General features: G+C 44.5%; 1 protein-coding gene and 1 long non-coding RNA gene across 2 annotated transcripts in view; one reads left to right on the forward strand and one right to left on the reverse strand.

Annotated features, from left to right (window-relative positions):
• The window catches only part of LOC310698527, a 51,317-nt gene extending 29,503 nt beyond the window's left edge, over positions 1–21,814 (reverse strand). The window contains exon 1 of the long non-coding RNA XR_014521580.1: positions 19,513–21,814. This is a non-coding gene — a long non-coding RNA (uncharacterized lncRNA). The remainder of the gene's footprint in view (positions 1–19,512) is intronic.
• The window catches only part of LOC310697694 (uncharacterized protein), a 48,254-nt gene continuing 41,562 nt past the window's right edge, over positions 15,307–21,998 (forward strand). Inside the window, exon 1 of the mRNA XM_083484398.1 lies at positions 15,307–16,294. Within this exon, the coding sequence (XP_083340524.1) occupies positions 15,956–16,294 (339 nt within the window). The 5' untranslated portion in view covers positions 15,307–15,955. The remainder of the gene's footprint in view (positions 16,295–21,998) is intronic.

The following is a 21,998-nucleotide window of genomic DNA, read 5'->3' on the forward strand; positions in this document are numbered from 1 at the left end:
GCCCTCCCTCCTTCTGAAAGTCTCCGGAGCCCGATATCTGGTCCCCTTTCTCCCCGCTGCTCCCGGCTGGGCACGTGGGTCCCGATCTCCAACTGCTGCTTTCTGATCCCTCTCTGGACCCTTCTTCCTGGGGTGTCCCCCTGCTCTCCCCCCTTGCTCTGGCTGCTGGCGCTCCCTTCTGGGAATCCTCGGACTCGCTAGACAGGCTCGGTGATCTCGGGTCGTCATCCCCACTCATCCTTCCTTCGTATTCCTCCCCCTCGCTCTCTGTCTCCTCCCTTCTCTGCGTCTCTGCTCCTGAACCCCTGACAGTATGTAACCCGAGGTACCACTGTATAACAATACTTCTAGGATGGCTGTTTAGAGACATGTCCCTCTGCCTTAGGCTCTATTCACATCGCATGACAACCAACCACAATGTGAAAACCTTGTATGATTTAAGACAGGGGTCAGCAAGGTTTTACCTGCCTGGGCCAGTCTGGGCTGGATCGCGCACGCATATGAGCAATTTCCAGCGTCTGGACATGCGCAGACACGATTTCCGGCGTCTTGGGCATGCGCAGATGCGATTTCCGGTGCCACAGAAGTAAGTCCCCACACCATGCCGTGCTGGCTTAGTACAGCGCGCGGGGACTCGCCAAGCGGGCGACTCAGTTTGGGGTCAGCTCGTGGGCTGGTTAAACTGCCCCCATGGACTGCTTGTGGCCCTTGGGCCCCAGGTTGCCAACCCCTGAATTAAAGCAAACCAAGTAAATTCAAAGGTCCCACGAAAAATGTCAGATACTCATCACATCACGTGCGTGCTCTCTTTTCAAAGAAATTGAGACTTTTCAGTTCCACTGTGGCCCTTATCCACACATGTAGGGGGGTATGGGGCCAGCCCCACCCCAAACAATTATATATGAACTGGCCCCACCCTCTGAAGGAGCCTATCTACCGTATTTTGCGCCCCATAGGACGCTCCGGCCCATAGGACGCACCTAGTTTTTTTTTGGGGGGGGGGGGGAATAAAGAAAAAAAAATATATTTCCCCCCCAGGTGCGGGGCTGGAAGAACTGCCTCCCCGCTGTCCCCCGAGCTTGTGGGGCTGGCTATGGGGAGAAGTGCACTGATCCCGGGACTGCAGGCAGCTCTGCGTGGCCATCAGGAAGGGGGCGGGACTTCGCGCCCGGCTCCCGGTGGCCGCGCAGAGCTGCGCTGATCCCGGTACTGCAGGCAGCTCTGCGTGGCCATCGGGAGCGGGGCGGGACTTGGCGCCCGGCTCCCGGTGGCCGCGCAGAGCTGCGCTGATCCCGGGACTGCAGGCAGCTCTGCGCAACCCTCGGAGCCGGTCTCCCGAGGGTTGCACAGAGCTTCCTGAAGCCTGGAGAGTGAGAGGGGTCGGTGCGCACCAACCCCTCTCGCTCTCCAGGCTTCAGCGAAAGCCTGCATTCGCCCCATAGGACGCACACGCATTTCCCCTTCATTTTTGGAGGGGAAAAAGTGCATCCTATAGGGCGAAAAATACGGTACCTGTATTCACTTGTATGCAATCAGAGCCTTTCACAGAAATTGAGCCCTTGATAAAGGCTTCTATTTGTGTTCAAGCTAACATGGGAAGGAATCTCCTTTAGAAATGGTTGAAAGCGGAACATAAGAAAGTTGTGGTCTGAGTAGTTAGTGACTGGGATGTTAGAGGAACGGGAGTATGCATGGATTTTAATTACTGTTCTGGCATGTCATCTGAACAGGGCTTGTTGGATCGCTGCACAAATTATGAGCTCATATTTTTGGTCTGTGTGCAGCAAGTTTCAAGATGGATACCTTGAAACACATATGATCTGCAAGCAGGTACAACCCAGAGCCTCATAAATATCTATGTATTCTCATAAACCAGACACTTCTCAGAGACCTCTCCACTGTAAAGTAAAGCATCTGTTCACAGTATCTGCTATAACATGTAAGACCATGGCAGGGGGGGGGGGAGCCACAATAAAGTATATCGTTAGCAAACAAGGTGATGTAATGTTGGCAAGATGAATCCCACGTTCAGTTACATCATGTGAAACCGGCGGGTGTAGATGTTTTGAGGTTTGGCCAGATTCAATATAGGATTCTTCCAAGAGAGACACAGTGGGGGGAGGGAAGGCTGTGATTCATTAGTCCTGTCTCATTGCCTATGAGCAATGCAGGTTGGATGCTTGAGTAGTTTAAGAAAATGAAGTCAAACAGATTTAAAAGAAGCAAGGCTTGATCCTGTTCATTATGATTTGGAAGCAAGTCACCCTGAATTCAATGGTACAAAGGCCAGTAATAGTCATTACATGAACTTTGGGGCTGCTGATACAAGTGGCAATCTCTCTCTCTCTCTCTCTCTCTCTCTCTCTCTCTCTCTCTCTCCCCCCCCCCCCAGCCTCTTTCTGGTACCATATAGTAAAATGAATTATATGGCATGTGACATGACGACATCACCACATTTTTGGTTTCCCCACCTCCTCCACAGCAACCAAGGAAGTGATGAAAGAGAAACTTGAAAATGCAATGATGTCACCATTACACATTATTATTATTATTATTATTAATGCCAATTCTATACCACTTTATATTTTTAAGGGAAAAATTCTCAATGCGGTTTACAACACAATAAAACAGCAAAGAATAAAATCCAGAATAAAACATTACCCAAGACAGCCAAATATAAAGTTTACATTCAAAGCAACCTAATTAACAGGAAATGAAAATATTATCTTAAAGATTTCAAAAGAAAAAAATTACAAAGGAGGTCAACTACAGAAGGCACATTTAAAACTGAATAATCAACAAGAGAATAAAAAAAATTATCCTAGGCATAAAGCATGGGTAGGCAACCTAAGGCCCGGGGGCCTGATCCAGTCCAATCACCTTCTAAATCTGGCCCACGGACGGTCCAGGAATCAGTGTGTTTTTACATGAGTAGAATGTGCCCTTTTATTTAAAATGCATCTCTGGGTTATTTGTGGGACATAGGAATTCATTCATTATTATTTTTTTCAAAATATAGTCCGGCCCCCCACAAGGTCTGAGGGCCAGTGGACTGGCCCTCTGCTGAAAAGGTTTGCTGACCCCTGGCATAGAGCATACCTACTGCTGTTGCTGCCAATCCTGTCAACAGTGGTTCAGTGCGGGGAATGTCTATGGAAGCGCAGGCTCAGTGATCTGGGTCTGTACTAAGAGATAGCCAAGATGGAGATTTTGCTACACATTGGTGGGGGAGGGGACAGGATGAGATGTGGTGATCCTGTTTTCAGAGTTACCCCCATGCATCCCACTCTTTTTTTTATAAAATATTTATTAAGATTTTACATGAAACATACAAAACTTAAGGTTTTTTTTTTATAAACCAACTATTACACATACAAAAAAGAAAAAAGAACAGGAGCTAATAAGAAAGTTACCAAAAAAGAAACCTAGAAAACTGGTAGTTAAAAAATAAAAAAGAGAAAAAAGAAAGAAAAATATCTTTAAAAGAAATAATCCATTTTTCAATATCTTTGAGTTCATTTGCTTATTTCCTTGACCTCCTCACACCTCCCCTTTTGTATTCCTGTTTACAAAGTCCTTTCAGCAAATCCTTACCCTCTTTCATTTGTCTTTACTCTATAATCTTAACCTATTATAACTATATATTTTCATCCAAATAACTATCTATATTTACATATTCTTATTAGCCTTAATACCAAAACCACTTATTTTCAGTCCAACATCATTTTAACATTCATTAATTGTACAGTATTTCTGTAGATAGTCTTTAAATTTCTTCCAGTCTTCTTCCACCATTTCTTCTCTCTGGTCTCGGATTCTGCCAGTCATTTCTGCCAATTCCATATAGTCCATCACCTTCATCTGCCATTCTTCCAGAGTGGGTAAATCTTGTGTCTTCCAGTACTTTGCAATAAGTATCCTTGCTGCTGTTGTAGCGTACATAAAGAAAGTTCTATCCTTCTTTGGCACCATTTGGCCAACAATGCCCAGAAGAAAGGCCTCTGGTTTCTTCAGGAAGGTATATTTCATTATAGATCATTTCCCAGAAAGCCTTAATCTTTGCATGCATCCCACTCTTGGCCATGCACTCTTGGCCATGCACCCCACTCTTGCACTGATGTCTGGAGAAAGTATTGAGCCATGGGGGTTAACCTGTGTGCGCACACAACAAAACTTCATTCAGATGACATGGAGAGACAGTTAGGTGAAAGTTCAGTCTTTCTAGAGTTATATTATAAACCCTGTTTGGGAGGAACAGCTCCTGGCTGTTCATGTAGCAGTAGTGGCTAGGACTGCCTTTTTTGGGTTTCGGGTTTGCAGCCTCTTCCTGGAGAATACAGACCCGACCACAGCAAGTCATGCTGTTGTTGTTGTTTAGTCATTTAGTCGTGTCCGACTCTTCGTGACCCCCTGGACCAGAGGACGCCAGGCCCTCCTGTCTTCCACTGCCTCCCGCAGTTTAGTCAGACTCATGTTTGTAGCTTCGAGAACACTGTCCAACCATCTCGTCCTCTGTCGTCCCCTTCTTCTTGTGCCCTCCATCTTTCCCAACATCAGGGTCTTTTCCAGGGAGTCTTCTCTTCTCATGAGGTGGCCAAAGTATTGGAGCCTCTGCTTCAGGATCTGTCCTTCCAGTGAGCACTCAGGGCTGATTTCCTTAAGAATGGATATGTTTGATTTTCTTGCAGTCCATGGGACTCTCAAGAGTCTCCTCCAGATTCATGCTGTAGTAACATTCAATTTGGACCACTATAATGACTGTGTTTTCTGTGAGGCTGTCTCCAGTGCTGGTGTCAGGCTATTTTGCACCCTGAGCAAGGCTCTTGCATCCCCCCCCACCCCATTAACTTTAATTTTCAAAAGCAGATTGCTAAATTTATTTTAAATTGCAAGAATACATTATGCAACAATATTTGACTATCTTTCTCAAATACAAAAGAAAATGCTTTAGCACACAAATCATTTTGAATAATCTTGTGAATTGTGATGTTGAAATTAAAATTTTCAATTCCAGGCACATCAAAATCTCACTTTACATGCCTATTCCCTTGCAAATTTTGTCACTGGTTCCTCCAGGTCAACTGCTGGTACTTGAGCATGTTCAGCTGATACAGTTGCCAAGCCCACTAGTCGTTTTTGCAACATTTGTTGAGCATAGGTTTTTATGTCTGAGCTTTGAGAAACTGGGTTCTCCACTTGCCACTGAAAATTAAGGGTGTCTCTAAAGTTCACAGGACAAATATTCAGCATCAATATCTTCATTTCCAGTGTGCACCAATGATTTTTTTTCCTGAATTGTTGCAGGCCTTAAGTATTTCTGTTGTTGTTGATACTGTATACAAGGAAGTCAGTTAGGAAATTATCTTGTTGTAGTTGTTGAACTCTCCCTTCAACAGAATAGTAGAAACCTACTTTGAATTTCTGTTTTGCATCTTGCAGTGACTCTTCTTGGGCCTCATACTCAAACTGTTTCTTTCTCCTTTTTATAACTTGCTCTGTCACATCAACCCAAACTTGTTGAAAATCCTTCTTACACTTCTTGCAAGAATAAATAAAAAATTCCTTCCAGTAGCACCTTAAAGACCAACTAAGTTAGTTCTTGGTATGAGCTTTCGTGTGCATGCACACTTCTTCAGATACGAAGTGTGCATGCACACGAAAGCTCATACCAAGAACTAACTTAGTTGGTCTTTAAGGTGCTACTGGAAGGAATTTTTTATTTTGACTATTTTGACTATGGCAGACCAACACGGCTACCTATCTGTTCTTGCAAGAAGTTTTGTAAGGAGAACCACATGAATTTTTGCGAAAAAGGACTAAGAATGAGTTTATTTAGGACTGGGATTTTATTGCAATAACCATTAAAATAAAATGCAAAATCAGAAAGGAAGTTAGAAAACCATTAGTCGAGGTTGATGGAAGTCCTGAGCTGTGATAGCCAAAGGTTTGTTATATTGTATAAGATGGGATGTTATGTTTGGAAGCATGTGCAAAAACAAATAAAAATTATATATTACATAATCCTTATCACACATGCAGCCCACAAACTAATTATTAGTCACTTGCACTTGGCTTGTAGCTGACTTTAAATCACCTTCTTTATTTTTGCTTGTAAACCTTTTAGGCTTGTGTTATTAAAGATCTCTAAACCATCATATAAGCTACCAAGTAGATATCTTAGTGGTTTCAAAGCATTGATCCAACTCTCCCATCTTATTTTGTTATGCCTAGGTCTGATACATCACGAGTTAGAATTTTCCAATGTTGAGTTGATGCCGAGAAATAATTATTGATCTGTTGGACCTAACTGAAGAAACTAGTTGCTTCCTCTGTGTGTTTTCCAGAAATATCTTCAAACAAGTTGAAATCCTCCCGGAATGTGAAACCTGCCACCAGCAATAGAATCCAATAATAGAGCAAAAGAATGTTAGAAAATCATCTTTAAATAGAGGATGGGCTGCCTTTGGTGACAGGTTTCATATTCTGGGAGGATTTCAACTTGTTTGTGGTAGTTTAGCCCATATAATCTCCCAAAGAAATTGGAAAGTAATAATGACACTAATTAGATTGGGATGAAATATTTAATCTCATCAATCTATTCACATTCATAATATAATGCATTTTTGCATGTTATTTCCACTGCAGTTTAATGCACACTTTTCTCATAATACCTGCATGTTTTGTTTTAGTTGAAGAACCACATTGCAGAATTCAGAAAAGGAAGGATTTTGAAGGATAGATGCATTTTGGTTCGTGTATCGATCTCAGAAGTGTGAATTAAAATATTTTCTCTTTAAAATTCAAATAAAAATGAATTTCTTCCCCATTCCCATTAACCATGTTATCTCGGTTGCACTGAGGGGTATTTGAAGAATTTGATATTTGTGAATTGCAATGCATTCCAGATCTGTTATTGAGAGGGAAATATGATCCAGCTATAAATATTATTGTGAACTGCTTTGAGAACCACTGTGGTTGAAAAGCAGTATATAAATCATACAGTGGTACCTTGGGTTAAGTACTTAATTTGTTCTGGAGGTCCGTACTTAACCTGAAACTGTTCTTAACCTGAAGCACCACTTTAGCTAATGGGCGCTCCCGCTGCCGCCACCACACAATTTCTCTTCTCATCCTGAAGCAAGTTTCTTAACCTGAAGCACTATTTCTGGGTTAGCGGAGTCTGTAACCTGAAGCGTATGTAACCTGAAGCGTATGTAAGCCGAGGTACCACTGTAAATCATATTGAGATGCACACACACACTGCACAATAGTTCTGAGACAGCTCCATTGCAGTCAGGGCACTTAGGTTCCCTGGTTGTTTTAGATGGTAGTTCCGGATTTCCACACACAATGACGCTACGCCAGTTTTCCTTCCTGGCTTCTTCCTGGCTTCTGACTCTCCCATTCTTTTACCAAATGTCACCAATTAGGGCTAGGACATTCATGCCTTTGCAAATTGCACTGAATATCTGACACAGATATATAGGGGTGGCGGTGTAAACAGGAAAGGTGGGGAAACACCCTTTTAAGAAGTTATCACTCCCAAAGCATCATGGCTGAAAACAATTAAAAACAAAACAAAACAGGAAATTCCATGTCTCTAACATATTGCCCTGCCTTTCCCCCTACCACAAAACACCTTGATAAGTTATAGGACAGGCTAGGTTTGCCATAAGGTATGAGTCAATATCTTCCTGCCATAAAACATTTTCTGAAATTTGAAGTACAGCCCAGCCTTGGAGAGAGAATGGGAAGGCTTGAAGGGAACTCAAGGGAAACTGAAGAGAAAATGTTGCAGAAAATCATGCATATAGTATATCTGGAGCAATTTGAATGAATGAATTAAATTTTAAAAACAGAGATTTTGTGGGAGTTTGGACCCACAAAGGCTTGCTCTCATTGTGCCTACTTACCAAGGATAGCCCCAATATTTTGATAATATTTTGTGCTTGTAATCATTACGGTGGTGTCCACACATTATATCCTGCGAGTATACAGTCTGCATACCTGTGAACACAAATAGCTGAGGTACGGCATTTCCGTGTGCTGCTCTGGTTCGCCAGAAGCGGCTTAGTCATGCTGGCCACATGACCCGGAAGCTGTACACCGGCTCCCTCGGCCAATAAAGCGAGACGAGCGACACAACCCCAGAGTCGGTCACGACTGGACCTAATGGTCAGGGGTCCCTTTACCTTTATACTCAAAGTTATTCAAATATAACATTCAATAAATAGTGGTGCATGCTCTAGTTATCTCCCGCTTGGATTACTGCAATGCGCTCCATGTGGGGCTACCTTTGAAGGTGACCTGGAAACTACAATTAATCCAGAATGCAGCAGCTAGACTGGTGACTGGGAGCGGCCACCGAGACCATACAACCCCGGTCCTGAAAGACCTACATTGGCTCCCGGTACACTTCCAAGCACAATTCAAAGTGTTGGTGCTGACCTTTAAAGCCTTAAACGGCCTTGGCCCAGTATACCTGAAGGAGCGTCTCCACCCCCATCACTCAGCCCGGACACTGAGGTCCAGCTCTGAGGGCCTTCTGGCAGTTCCCTCACTGTGAGAAGTGAGGTTACAGGGAACCAGGCAGAGGGCCTTCTTGGTAGTGGCACCCGCCCTGTGGAATGCCCTTCCATCAGATGTCAAGGAAATAAACAACTATCTGACTTTTAGAAGACATCTGAAGGCAGCCCTGTTTAGGGACATTTTTAATGTTTGATGTTTTATCGCGTTTTTACTATTCTGCTGGGAGCCACCCAGAGTGGCTGGGAAAACCCAGCCAGATGGGTGGGATATAAATAATAAATTATGATTATGATTATGTTCAGTGTAACCAGTGAAATAGCACCGGTTTTATGATACCCCCAGCCCTCTCTCAAAATCCAAAATGTGCCCAATGGTCCAAAGAGGTTGGTAACGCCTATTGTAGGACACATGCATGTAAAAGCACACATGCAGCTCTCTTGGTGTGGATAATGCCAAGTTTGCAAGTTCAGTCCCCAAATGGGACAGCTGCATATTCCTGCATTGCAGAGAGTTAGATTAGATCAGGCATAGGCAAACTCCGGCCCTCCAGATGTTTGGGACTACAATTCCCATCATCCCTGAACACTGTTAGCTAGGGATGATGGGAATTGTAGTCCCAAACATCTGGAGGGCTGGAGTTTGCCTATGCCTGGATTAGGTGATCCTCAGGTTCCCTTCCAACTCTATGATATGAACACAAACACACATAGTACAGCACCTTACCATCTGGTAAGATTTGTTTTGAACTGCTGATACCATTTTGTAGGACAACTGTGTGTTTTCTATCATATCTTTAACAAAATGCCCCTTTTGCTTTTAAAATCAATGCAGGTGATTGATTTACAGCTGCCAGAAAAGACCTTCAACAATCCGTAAGCAGTCGTGAGGTGAAAATTCTGGCAGGGATCCGGTGTGAAAATAGGCATGTTACAAGTGTGATTTTCATCTGTGAAATGTCAGAAGGTATTATACAAAGTGTGGGAAATAGAATGCATAAGATCGAAGAGTATAGAGTATTGGCTGCAAATGAAGCTTATGGAAATGGAGCAAGTTGAGAAAAGACCATCTTGGTCACCCGACAAGGATCCTAGAATGAAAAGCCTAACTTCATTCCTATCTCGATATTATATGCTGAGGGTAACAAACCTCACCCTGATCATTATGGCCAGGAATGGAATGAGAAGAGCGTCATGAGAACATTTCAAAAGAGCGAGAGAAATGAAGAGTATTTTTAATGCCCCTATGCACAAAACAAGAGTCAAAGAGAAAACTCACATATGCGTTGAAGAAAGATTGGATTAGAGGCAAAGGAGGTAATGGAGACTTGAAAGATTTGTTGTAGAAGTTGGAAAGGAGTAAATTTACCCCATGTTGGTTCCCTACAGAAAGCCCCTTCTGCCCAGAGGAGAAGCTAAAGGAGAACGAGAATTTTGAAGTGAGGGAACTGAGAGGAGAAACGGAGAGATTTAGACTAAGAAGAAAAATCCCAAAAGGCGCGGACTCATAGAACGGAATGAAGGAGGCAACAGTGGCATTCTCACCCACCTCCAGCCAGCCTAGCCTCCAGGGGTAGCTCATCCTGTTTTGCCACCTGAGGCGAAACAGGAACATGCTGCCTCCTGCCCCTGCACCCCCATGATCTACCATCCCCTTCTTCCACTGCTGGAATGTCCCAGTTCTTGCCCAAACTCAATGAGAGTCAGGGCATTCTGCAAGGCATTGCCACTCACTGGAATGCCGCCCTCTTGGAAGTAGTGGATCAGGCTGGGCAACACCTCTTGCACTTCTACTGCCTGAAGCGGGTGCCTCACCCCACCTTATGGTTGGGCAGGCTCCGCTAGCAGCTCAATACTGGTGACTCCCCACTTGCACAGGTGTTATGCTCCAGGAACCCACACAGATTAGTGAAATGGGCGTAAGTGGGGAGTCCTTAGGCTCTAGAAGAGACCAAAGAGGACATCCTCTTCAAACTCCAGAGAGGGTCTCCTTGTGAACTGGAGGGGCAGTGGGGTTTTCTTGAGGAAAAAGTAAAAATCAATATTGTTTATTAACATATTGTTGGAGCTATCAGTTTGAAGGACCCATTATGGGACAAGAGGCCTGGCCACTTTGGCCTTCTGACCTTGTTTCATAAGTGCTGCTTTGCAGGCCTTCTGCTGGTGCCAAGCCACAAATGGCTAACCATGCTTGCTTTTGGAAAGCTATCGGTCTGCCAAACTTCAGTCAGATCTTTACAATGAGTATTCATTATAATTGGTTCAAGACAGCTTTGGGCCATAGTTTTGCAAAAAGAGAGATAATCCCCTCCTTTCTCTGCAAGTTCAAACTGGCAAGACAAAAAATAATAATAATGTGCCCAGTTTTGAAAGGGTGTTTTCACAGGGAAGTGTTGTACCAATTTCTTTTCCTTCTCATTCTGCTTTAATCAGAATCTGGGGTAGGGGGACAGCTTCCACACACTTCTGAATTTTGTGGGAGGAATTCAACGTGGTGCTATGGTGGAATCATCAGGACAAGAATTTCCACTTGCCAGAAGCAATGAATGCCCCTTTCCTCTCCTTGCAAGCTGTTCTGTTGGTTCTCCAGACACCCACCCCAAGTCAGTTTGGGGAAATATGTGAAGGCCATGGGGGGGGGAAGAGTGGGGGTGGGGAGGGAGCCTGGCTGTGCGATTGGAAGTCCTTGTGCTGGCTTCCACCACTATGACCCATTAGTTGAATTTGGCCCTAAGGATTAACATCCTCTGTATCTCATTCAGACCACTGGGTGGTAAATGACTGAAATGTGCTTACTTTGTATATGCAAAGACCCTTCCGTTTCTCCACCTGCTTCACCTCACTGAGCATGCACAGAAATCACAAAGTGCAGCTTTTGGAATTGTACACCCACAGAAAATGTAGTGTTGTGCAATTGCCGCCACCTGTCCACATGTCTAATTCCTGCAGCACCTGTGGATGGTGGGATGACAGCACCTGAAATTTTGTTTTTATAGTGCAACAGGGCTTGTGCTCCTTAAAAAAAGCTGACATACATCTACGATCTGTTTTACAGATCTGCTGTACAATATCTCTTGCAGATCTTCACTTGAGGGTTGTATTCAAAGTACCCTGTTCTGTCAGCGCAAGGATTTCTGCTTGCACAATGGAACTAACCCACCTCCCCCAATGAGCTCCCTAAATCTCTTCTCAGGGTTCTCCCAAGCTTCCAGAGTAGATGTGGGGAGGGTGTGAGGCAGGTGTGGGGCGGGAGAAGAAAAGAGGGCAAGTTCTGTTGTACAAATGGAAATAAATCCTTGCACTGATAGGATGTGCTAGTTGGATACTGCCGTTGTTGTTGTTGTGTCATAGTAGAAAAATCGAAAACTAGTAAGATTGGTTTTTCAGTTGTGTGGGAGACCCGGCTTGCTAGTAAGATTTTTTAAAAGAAGCTTTGGTGACTGTGAGGGTTTGCATACTTTTCCAATGCAATGAACAAAGGTTAGGGCAGCAGCACTGAAATCTGATAGGTTTGGCTTTTTAGTCTTGCAGGAGACCTGCACTCTCTCTCTTTCACTCTCTCTCTATATGATGGGTAGGCAAACTAAGGCCCGAGGGCCAGATGCGCCCCAATTGCCTTCTAAATCCGGCCCACAGATGGTCTGGGAATTAGCGGGTTTTACATAAGTAGAATGTGTCCTTTTATTTCAAATGCATCTCTGGGTTATTTGTGGGGCATAGGAATTCGTTCTTTTTCTTCTTTTTTCAAAATATAGTCTGGCCCCCCACAAGGTCTAAGGGACAGAGGATCGGCCCGCTGCAGAAAAGGTTTGCTAACCCCTGCTCTATATGTATGGTAACTGAGGATCAAGCTGGATTGTTCCCTTCTGTAGACATCTCTTGATGCTCAAAACAATCAAATACTTATGTGGCTACTTTTTTGTCATTCCAGCTGCCATAACAAAGAAATCAAAGCTCTCTTATTGTTGCCATGATGAAACTCCTCGATCACTGCTTGCAGCAGTATTTTCAGTGGCCCTTGGTCTAAAGTGAAAGCAAAAAAAGGCAACTTACTATGGCTGCACGTGAAAATAAAACAGTGATGAACCAAACTGGGGCAGAGGAGACATTATAGTAAGCCACACTGCCAAGAAGCATCACATAAAGGTAAAGATAAAGGGACCCCTGACCGTTAGGTCCAGTCGCGGACCACTCTGGGGTTGCGGCGCTCATCTCACTTTACTGGCCGAGAGAGCCGGCATACAGCTTCCGGGTCATGTGGCCAGGATGACAGAGCCACTTCTGGCGAACCAGAGCAGCGCATGGAAATGCCATTTACCTTCCCGCTGGAGTGGTACCTATTTATCTACTTGCACTTTGACATGCTTTCAAACTGCTAGGTGGGCAGAAGCAGGGACTGAGCAACAGGAGCTCACCCCGTCGCGGGAATTCGAACCGCCAACCTTACTGATGAGTTTTCCTTTGAATCAGATTTGAAACAGCCAATTTTTGTGAGCATACTGGTGATTACTATGCTTTCCCCCCATTTTAGGGGAAACTCATGTAATGCTAGGCCTGGGCAGGGGGCATTGGGATATGTTCAATTCCAGCAGGATGTTGTGATGCTACACAAAAACAAATGCCTAAAACACTGCAAATATGAAATAAATGGCTGGAATGGCAGTGCCCAGAGGAATAAGCAGTGCAAATAATATTTGTCCTGTGTCATAAGAATTTACCAAACTAATTTGGAACATCCCAAACTGAGGCCAATCCAACTGAGGAACCAGTTCACACTCCTCCTCAGCAATACGCCTAATAGTTGTTTTCCTCTTAAATATTTCCTAGCCACTTCATAAGTGTTGGCAGACATTTCCCCTTAAATACCACAGCAGTGAAGTGAATGTAAACAGATAATTACATATATTTCTTGTACTACAAAGGGCTAGACGGAACGAGATTAGCTTCTCCAACTAAGTGTAGCTCTGGCTGGGCTTACCCTTCGTGTAATTGGCTGTCCCCCTTAATAATCTCCAAGCACTTAGCAGACCCTCTCAGTGTCTCTGTTTTCCAGGGACAATGCTGGATTTACAGAAGCTGTCCTGGTTTCTGTTTTAATCCCAGAATGTCCCACTTTCCCCTATTTTCACCTGAGAAAAGTTGGAGGGTATGGAATAGGATTTCCCCAGTGCTTTTTTTTAAATCTGGAACTCACAGAAACACAATTCTGGCCCCTCTCAGGTGTGTGCCATTATAAGAGAACAAGAGTTCTTGGTGAATTCCAGCACCTCTTTTTCTAGAAAAATAGCACTGGGTGTTCCTACTTTCATTAAATAAATGTTGGAGGATATGACTTAATTGCTTATGGTCACAAACTCAGCGCAGAGTTAGACCCACTTGAACCACCTAATTTCAACAGGAAGAGATGTTGGGCATAGAGGTGCGCCAGATTGTGGCCGCTGAAATCACATGCATGAGATGGAAATGGCATCTTCATCCAGAAAAATAAGCACCTTCTAATTGTGGCAAGTGCACCACACAAGCCAAAGTATTACATAGTGCTGTGGCGGGCTGCACTACAATATGTACTCTTGGTTAGCCTTTGCATTTTGCTATGTGCATATTATATCTATATATCTATATCTAATCTATATTTCTCACATTACTATTTTTTAAAATGCCTTTTGACACTTTAATTGAGCCAAAAATGCATCGCCCTGAACGGCCTCGGTCCAGTATACCTGAAGGAGCGTCTCCACCCCCATCGTTCTGCCTGGACAGTGAGGTCCAGCACCGAGGGCCTTCTGGCAGTTCCCTCACTGCGAGAAGCCAAGTTACAGGGAACCAGGCAGAGGGCCTTCTTGGTAGTGGCGCCTTTCCTGTGGAACACCCCCCCACCAGATGTCAAAGAGAACAACAACTACCAGGCTTTTAGAAGACATCTGAAGGCACCCCTGTTTCGGGAAGCTTATAATGTTTGATGTATCACAGTATTTTAATATCCTTTTGGAAGCCGCCCAGAGTGGCTGGGGAAGCCCAGCCAGATGGGCGGGGTATAAATAATAAATTACAGTGGTGCCTCGCAAGACGAAAAGAATCCGTTCTGTGATTCTCTTCGTCTAGCGGTTTTTTTGTCTTGCGAAGCAAGCCCATTGACGGATTAGCGGATTAGCGCTATTAGCGCTATTAGCGGCTTTTAGCGGCTTTTAGCAGCTGATCAGCTTATCGGATCAGCTGATAAGCGGCTTAGCGGCTTAGAAAAAAGGGGGGAAAGGGAAAAATCCCCACAGGAACTCACAAGACATTTTCGTCTTGCGAAGCAAGCCCATAGGAGATTCGTTTTGCGAAGCACCTCCAAAATGGAAAACTCTTTTGTCTAGTGAGTTTTCCGTCTTGCGAGGCATTCGTCTTGCGGGGCACCACTGTATTATTATTATTATTGCAATATTTGGGAAAGTGCAAAATCTGCACATTAGTCCAAGAGGTGCGAATCAGGCCAGTTTGTACTGGCATTTGCAGAGACTGAATTCCCCAAGCACCCCTAGTGTATGTTGGCTTGTGGCTGTGTGCTAGTACTAGTGCTTCCCCCCCCCAAAAAAAATAATGTTTAGGGGTACTCTCATTTTCCTACTCATAATTAAATACTGCCCCTCAATGAAGCAAACTTAGATTCACAAAATGTTTAGGGGTATGCGTAACCCTGCGTCCGCCCCCCCCCCCGCCCCCGAGAAAAAAAAGCACTGGTTAGTATCCATAGCCTTGCATGGAACGATTCTTTATTTTTCACTATTTTTCGCTGCATTTAAAATGAACTCACAACTGCCTTGTTTTAACTACTAGACAAAAGGAGATAGAAGGCCCTTGCGATATCTCTTAGCATTCAAACAGCCTGAAAAGGAATGAACTGGAAATGTTAAATCACTCCTTAATCAGTGTATAGTTTTACCACGTGTTTCTTTTGATTCACTCGGGGTTTGGGTCATAATTGAGAAAACATCCTGACATGTTCTACTCTTGGCCGGTTGCTCTTGTGTGATCTTCCAGTCGACCTTCCAAAACTCTCTTTTTCCATTTAAGACTGAGGAAGCCTCTCCACCCTCACTGTGTGTGCATCTAGATGGTTGTAAAGTGAGTAATTTTTGCTTTGAGTTGTTTTTTTCCCCTTTTTCAACCACAAGTGCCTGTGCATGTGCGCTCACCTCACAAACAAAACTACAAAAGGCAGGCGGGAAGGAGGAAGGGAGGGGGAGAGAGAAAGCCAACAGGTTGATCTGGATTACATCAACAGTCACACCCTCCTTACTTTATGAACATAGCAGAACAGGTGTTTGTAATTCATTAGCTAAACTGAGCTCAGCGCAGACAGGAATTGAAATCTCCTCTGCTCCCTGGTGTGCTTCTTCTCTTCCTCCGTAGTACCTACTGCTTCATCCGGCCTCCTTGTAGCCGCAATGAGTAGCCACTCGAGGGACTTCCGGAGCCGTAGCAACAGCAGCTCTTTCGCTTCGCCAGGAGGCTCTTTTAGCATGCGAAGAGAGCGTTCGTGCTCCCCTTCTTCAAGGTATGGGGCCTGCAGCAGCCCCACCATGGGGGTGAGCCCCGGCAGGAACAACTTCAGCTCTTCGAGCCTCACCGGACACAGCCGCTGCTCTTACCCAAAGGTTTCGGTCAACAAACGGCTTCTGACACCGCTACACCTGGATATAGATCCCTCCTTGCAGGAGATAAAGACCAAGGAGAAAGATGAGATCAGGACACTCAATAACCAATTCGCCGCCTTAATTGGAAAGGTAAGATTGTATACTATTATTTGAATGGGAAGGTAAGATGACGCCTCTCTTTGTATTGAACAATGTGCAAGACAGTGTGAGAGAGCTGCTTTAGGTGGCTGCTTCATGTGGCAGCTTTAGGGTACCATTGTAAGGTGGCAAGTTATCACTTGTGTATGTTGCTGTCAATTGCTGTAATTTCAGTCCTCTGCTTCAGGTACCAGGACAGCTCTGGCGCAGTCCAAAGACTATCAGTATCTAAAGCCACACAATATAACTTCCAAGATTTTATTTCTAGTCTTACTAGTCCAAAGCCAACAGCAGCTGTGAAGTACTGTTGTCCGTCCTCAGGTGTAATAGGTAGGGATAGCCTTGATCTGTGTGTTTACGGGGTGGTGGATGGTTGCCGTTTACAGGTTTTTTTAATAAATGGAATAAGAACAAATAGGTTCTCCAGCTTAGGAGACTAAAAGTGTACATCTTCAAAGGAATATAATTAGGTTTGCGATAATGGCTAGGCATCAACAAGAGCCCTGCTGGTCCAGGCTGATGGTTCATTTAGTCTAGCATCTGTTCTCACAGTAGCCAATCAGAGGCCTGTGGGAGACCCATAAGCAGAACATGAGTGCAACAGTACCCTGCCTGCTTGTGATCCCTGGCAACTGGTATTCAGTTGAGGTAGAACATAGCCAACATAAGTAGCCACTGATAGCCTTTTTCTCCACGTCTTTGATTTCCTTATATTCCTCTTCCGAAGCTGTCAAAGTTGGTGGCCTTTGACATTTCCTGTGGCAGTGGATTCCATCATTTAACTATAGACTCTGTGCAAAAGTACTTCCTTTTGCCTGTGCTCCCACCATTGACCTTCACCAGATGCTCCCTTGCTTCTAATGTTACGAGAGAGGGGTGATAGACTTCTCTCTATCCACTTCCTCCATAGCATGCATAATTTTTATGATAATGTGCCCCTTCACTTGCCTTTTCCCCGCCCCGCCCCCCAGAACTAAGGAAGGCCCAATCATCATAACCTTTCCTCATAGGGGGGGTTGCTCCAGTCCCTCCATAGCCTTCAAAGTGGCCCACCATTTTTTAAAGAGCTACATAAACACACCCACAGTGGGATGGTACAGAAGAGGAAGCATGGGGTTGGGAGGGAATATTTGCAAACAGAACAAAAGGTCACAAACCTGCAGACACATGGGGAGAGTGGCTATGTCTAGTAACATTGCAGGCATTATGTAATACGTGACCAGAGTCACATGCACATTTAAAGCACATTTATACCATGGCTTCCATCAAAGAATCCCGAGAGCTGTGTTTTCCCCTTTAAATATATGTTTTGGATATGATTCATGTTGCATAGAGTAAAAAATCAGTCAGAGCGGAGATGAAATGTGATGCAACCACCATTTTCCTTAAAAGGAGATGACTAGGTGTTATGTGACGAATGATAACAACTGTCTATTAGTGCATTCAAAACAGTCGCATGAAAGGCCCCCAGGGTGACAAAAATGCCCTTCTGAGGATCTCTGTTGAGCAGCTTCCCAGGGAATTATGGGGATTGTAGTTTCAGGAGAATTCTGTTAAAGATCATAACCATCCCACTCACAGAGCTGCAGCAACTACATACCCTCCAACATGCAGCTATGCAACCAGTGGCGTAGCGTGGGGGGTGCAGGGGGGGCCGGCCACACCGGGTGCAACATCTGGGGGTTAGGGGGCGCAAATCCACGGGTTAGGGGGCACAAATTACTTGCCTTGCCCCGGGTGCTGACAACCCACGCTACGCCACTGTATGCAACTATGGGTTCTTGGGGAAGGTAATGTCTATTAAACAAGTTTTCAGTCAGCAGGATAGGTTCAGCTTCATAGTTTGTACCTTCTCAGCTGCTACATTAGCATCTGAACGACTTGAAGAGAAGAGCAAAGAGGACTCAAAAGTTGCCATTCATTCATCCCTTCCTACCCTCTAACTAGCCCTTCATCCCTCACTGTTAGCACTGGAAATAAAAGAGGCATGGAGATAGAGGCATGGAGATATAAGATAACAGAATTCTAGACTGCACCACTTCAGAATGTGGTGGGGTGCCATGTTCTCAAATGCATTCCAAAGTTAAAAGTTCCAAACATGTAATAAACTAACAAATCCTAGAGAATATTCCTGATGTCCTAGTTTACTTCAGGGAGGGAGCATTCAAAAACTTGTCCCCTACATACCACCCTACTGTCTGAAGTGGATTTAAGAAAAGGTTTCATTCATTCATTCATCATGCTTTTCTGCAGACTGTTCTAGGCGCCTAACAAAATCACCAGGACTATAATACAGTCAAACCTCGGGTTAAAGACGCTTCAGGTTAAATCTTTTCAGGTTACGTCCCGAGGCGACCCGGAAGTACTGGAAAGGGTTACTTCTGGGTTTCACCGCTCGCGCATGTGCAGACACTCAAAATGACGTCACGCACATGTGCAGAAGTGGGTTGCGTTCTGCTCATGTTGCGAACGGGGCTCCAGAATGGATCCCATTTGCAACCAGAGGTACCACTGTAATTATAATGCTACAAACATGATACAAACAGCAGAAGCAGCAAATTAATAAAGTCCATGCACTAATAATGCAAAAAAATAAAGGCAGTGGGTGAATAAAACCCATGAGCTCCCCAAAAAACCATTCAATCAAAATGCTTAATATTTATTTATTGCATGCATATTCCATCTTTCCTCCAAGAAGCACAAGGGTGGCATACATAGGTCCCTCCCCCCTCACAACAGCCCTATGAGATAGGTTAGTCGAACAGCTGGTAGCTGGCCCAAGGTCACCTTAGAACCTTCATGGCTGAACGCAGAATCTGGTTTCCCGGGTTCTAGTGCTTGAGAGTATGGAACAGCCATTATCTGATGCCAAAATATAGTAAGTACCTAGGAAAGGAGTTCCACAATATTGGTGCTATCACCAAGAAGGCACCTTCTCTCTCTCTGTTAGCCATGATTTGCCTGATGTCAGAGGGCAACAGCATCTGGAACAGAAGGGCCTGTGACGATCTTTGTTGAGGGGCAGCTTCATGGAGGTGAAGATGGTATCTCAGATACTCAAACCTATGCCATTTCAGGCTTTGAAGGCCCAAACCAGGACCTTAACTGGAGATGGAAATGAACTGGCAAGCGCAGAAGGTCTTTTGATGCAAACACCTCTATCTTCCAGCACATTCTGCTCAATGTGTACAATAGGTATAAGGCCTTACCTCTGATGACAGAAAGGTCCTTTAGCAGGCACCACATATAGCCTTATGAAGTTAGGCAAACACCAAGTGATCTTCCTTGGTACTTTCAGCAGGGAAAAGCACATGGATACTTTTCATAGATCACTGGAGACGTCCTTTAGATTTGACCAGAATGAAAGCCTTTAGAAGTTTGAAGAAGAAATGTTACTGCAGCAGCATACAATTATCTCCCCACCACCTCTCTCCTGTGGTATACTAAGACCTCATAGGCAAGGCAGAAGGTTGTTTTCAAAGTGAAACAGTTGAACTACCCAAGGCAGGTTCCTGCAAAGCCCTCATGTTCTGTAAACAGATGGTAATCTCCTCAAGGATTGCTTCACTGAAGTGTCTAATGTAGGCAGCAAGTGCCAATCTTAAAACCAAAAAATCACACACACACACACTGGCACCACTGTGATTTAATTTTAAGAGACACTGTTTATTCCTCAGTTATGTGAATACTACACCCAGTGTTTATGACATGCAAATGGATAAATGTGCAGGCATGTTCTCTGTTGTGTGAGCTATCAGAGACAAATGCAACTGAACTTTGATCTGGCTTTTTGACCATATATGGATTTTTAAACTCATTCCTGAAGAAACAGGAGGCACACTGGGAGCCAAAGTGATCGTCCTCAATGGTGTCAAATTGTGTTGGTCCTTGGTTCCATGGAGATGTATCTGGGATTACTCCATGAGAAAAGAACGATGGTTGACAGCTGTCCTTGAAAGGCAGCTTGCCCACCACTGCAGATCTTTCCCTGGAATACAAAGCTACAAGGGAGGGTGCTGGGAATGCTTTAGGGTACAATCACAGCTCATCAGGGGCAGGTCTGGACACCAGCCTGCATGTACAACCCTCACCAGAATCCTCTGCAACACACATTGTTTTTGTGGGTCTGGAAGTCAAAGCACATGTTAATAAGGACTGAAAGGCAGCTGCCAATCAAAGTCTTTCCTCCCATGCCTCTCTACTACAACTTTCGTTAACCTGGTGCCCTCCAGATGTTTTGGGCTAAGGCTGATGGGAGTTGTAACCCAAAATTTCTGGAGGAAACCATGCTGGAAAAGGGTGATCGGCTGCAATCTTTAGAAAATGCATAACACAATAGATGATGCTCAGAGTTTCCCTGCCACAGCACCCCTTCATCAGTTGCTGCCTTTTTTGCAGGGGGGGGGGGGGAAACTGAGCATGACACCATTGAGTCAGGCATCTTCTTTAAATGTTACAGGCAGTATAAGAGGAAGGAGATGCGTAGCTGTAGCTCTCACTGGCAGAAGATGCACATTCTTCCTAACATGTAGTTTGGGGTCCTTAAATTCAGATTGTAGCAACTCCTTCCCTGGAGGCCACTTCCTATAATCATTTCTTGCACACAAGTGCTCACATGGAGAACAGAAACAAATCAGCTGAACCAGCCAATCACTGATTTAGTGGACAGCTATTTCTATGATTGGAGAAGTCACCCTGCCCACTTTCCACCTCTTGTGATCAAGATTTGTGTGCTATATCTGAGACCAGCCAGTTCATACGTCTTTATGCAAAAGTGCCTGGCTGGAATTCTTTAAGTTTCGGGAAGTGGGAGGGATGAGCCCTGGGTTATTTTGGCAAGCCAGTCTTTCTCAATCTCTGTTCGCCATGTATAAAATGAGTATGCCTGCCACCAGGAGTTGTTGTAGGAGATAAAAGAATTGTAACGCATTTTGGACATTAAAATTACCATAGAAACTATTCATTCTAATACTGCCCCCCCCCTCGCCGAATGGGCATGATACAAATGACTTTGTAATCCAATGCTCAGCATTGCTGCACCAGCAAAACTGTACATGATGCCCTTCAGCTACATTGCAGTATCACAGTGTTAGGCAGAATCGCTTTGGGGTTGGCACTTAAGCCCAGTCTCAGCATGTCAGTGTTGAAAAAATTCTCCTGTCTCCAGTGTGGCATCAAGCAACTTCACTTCTGCAGCCGTAATAGGGCTGGGCACTAGCCATGCGATGAGATAGTCCAGCTTCATAGGAAAGAAATGGTTGGTGAAATTCTGCCAGCCTCATGTAACAGTAGCAGGGTTATAAGTATAGAAGCAAATTTTCAAATAATTACTTACATTTCAGAGAAAGTAAGCCGATTGTGTTGTTGTTTAGTCGTTTAGTCACGTCCAACTCTTCGTGACCTCATGGACCAGAGCACGCCAGGCACTCCTGTCTTCCACTGCCTCCCGCAGTTTGGTGAAACTCATGCTGGTAGCTTCGAGAACACTATCCAATCATCTCATCCTCTGCCGTCCCCTTCTCCTTGTGCCCTCCATCTTTCCCAACATCAAGGTCTTTTCCAGGGAGTCTTCTCTTCTCATGAGGTGGCCAAAGTATTGGAGTCCCAGCTTCATGATCTGTCCTTTCAGTGAGCACTCAGGGCTGATTTCCTTAAGAATGGAGAGGTTTGATCTTCTTGCAGTCCATGGGACTCT

Source organism: Podarcis liolepis, assembly GCF_965112155.1.
Source record: "Podarcis liolepis genome assembly, chromosome: 2".
NCBI classification, from domain to species: domain Eukaryota; kingdom Metazoa; phylum Chordata; class Lepidosauria; order Squamata; family Lacertidae; genus Podarcis; species Podarcis liolepis.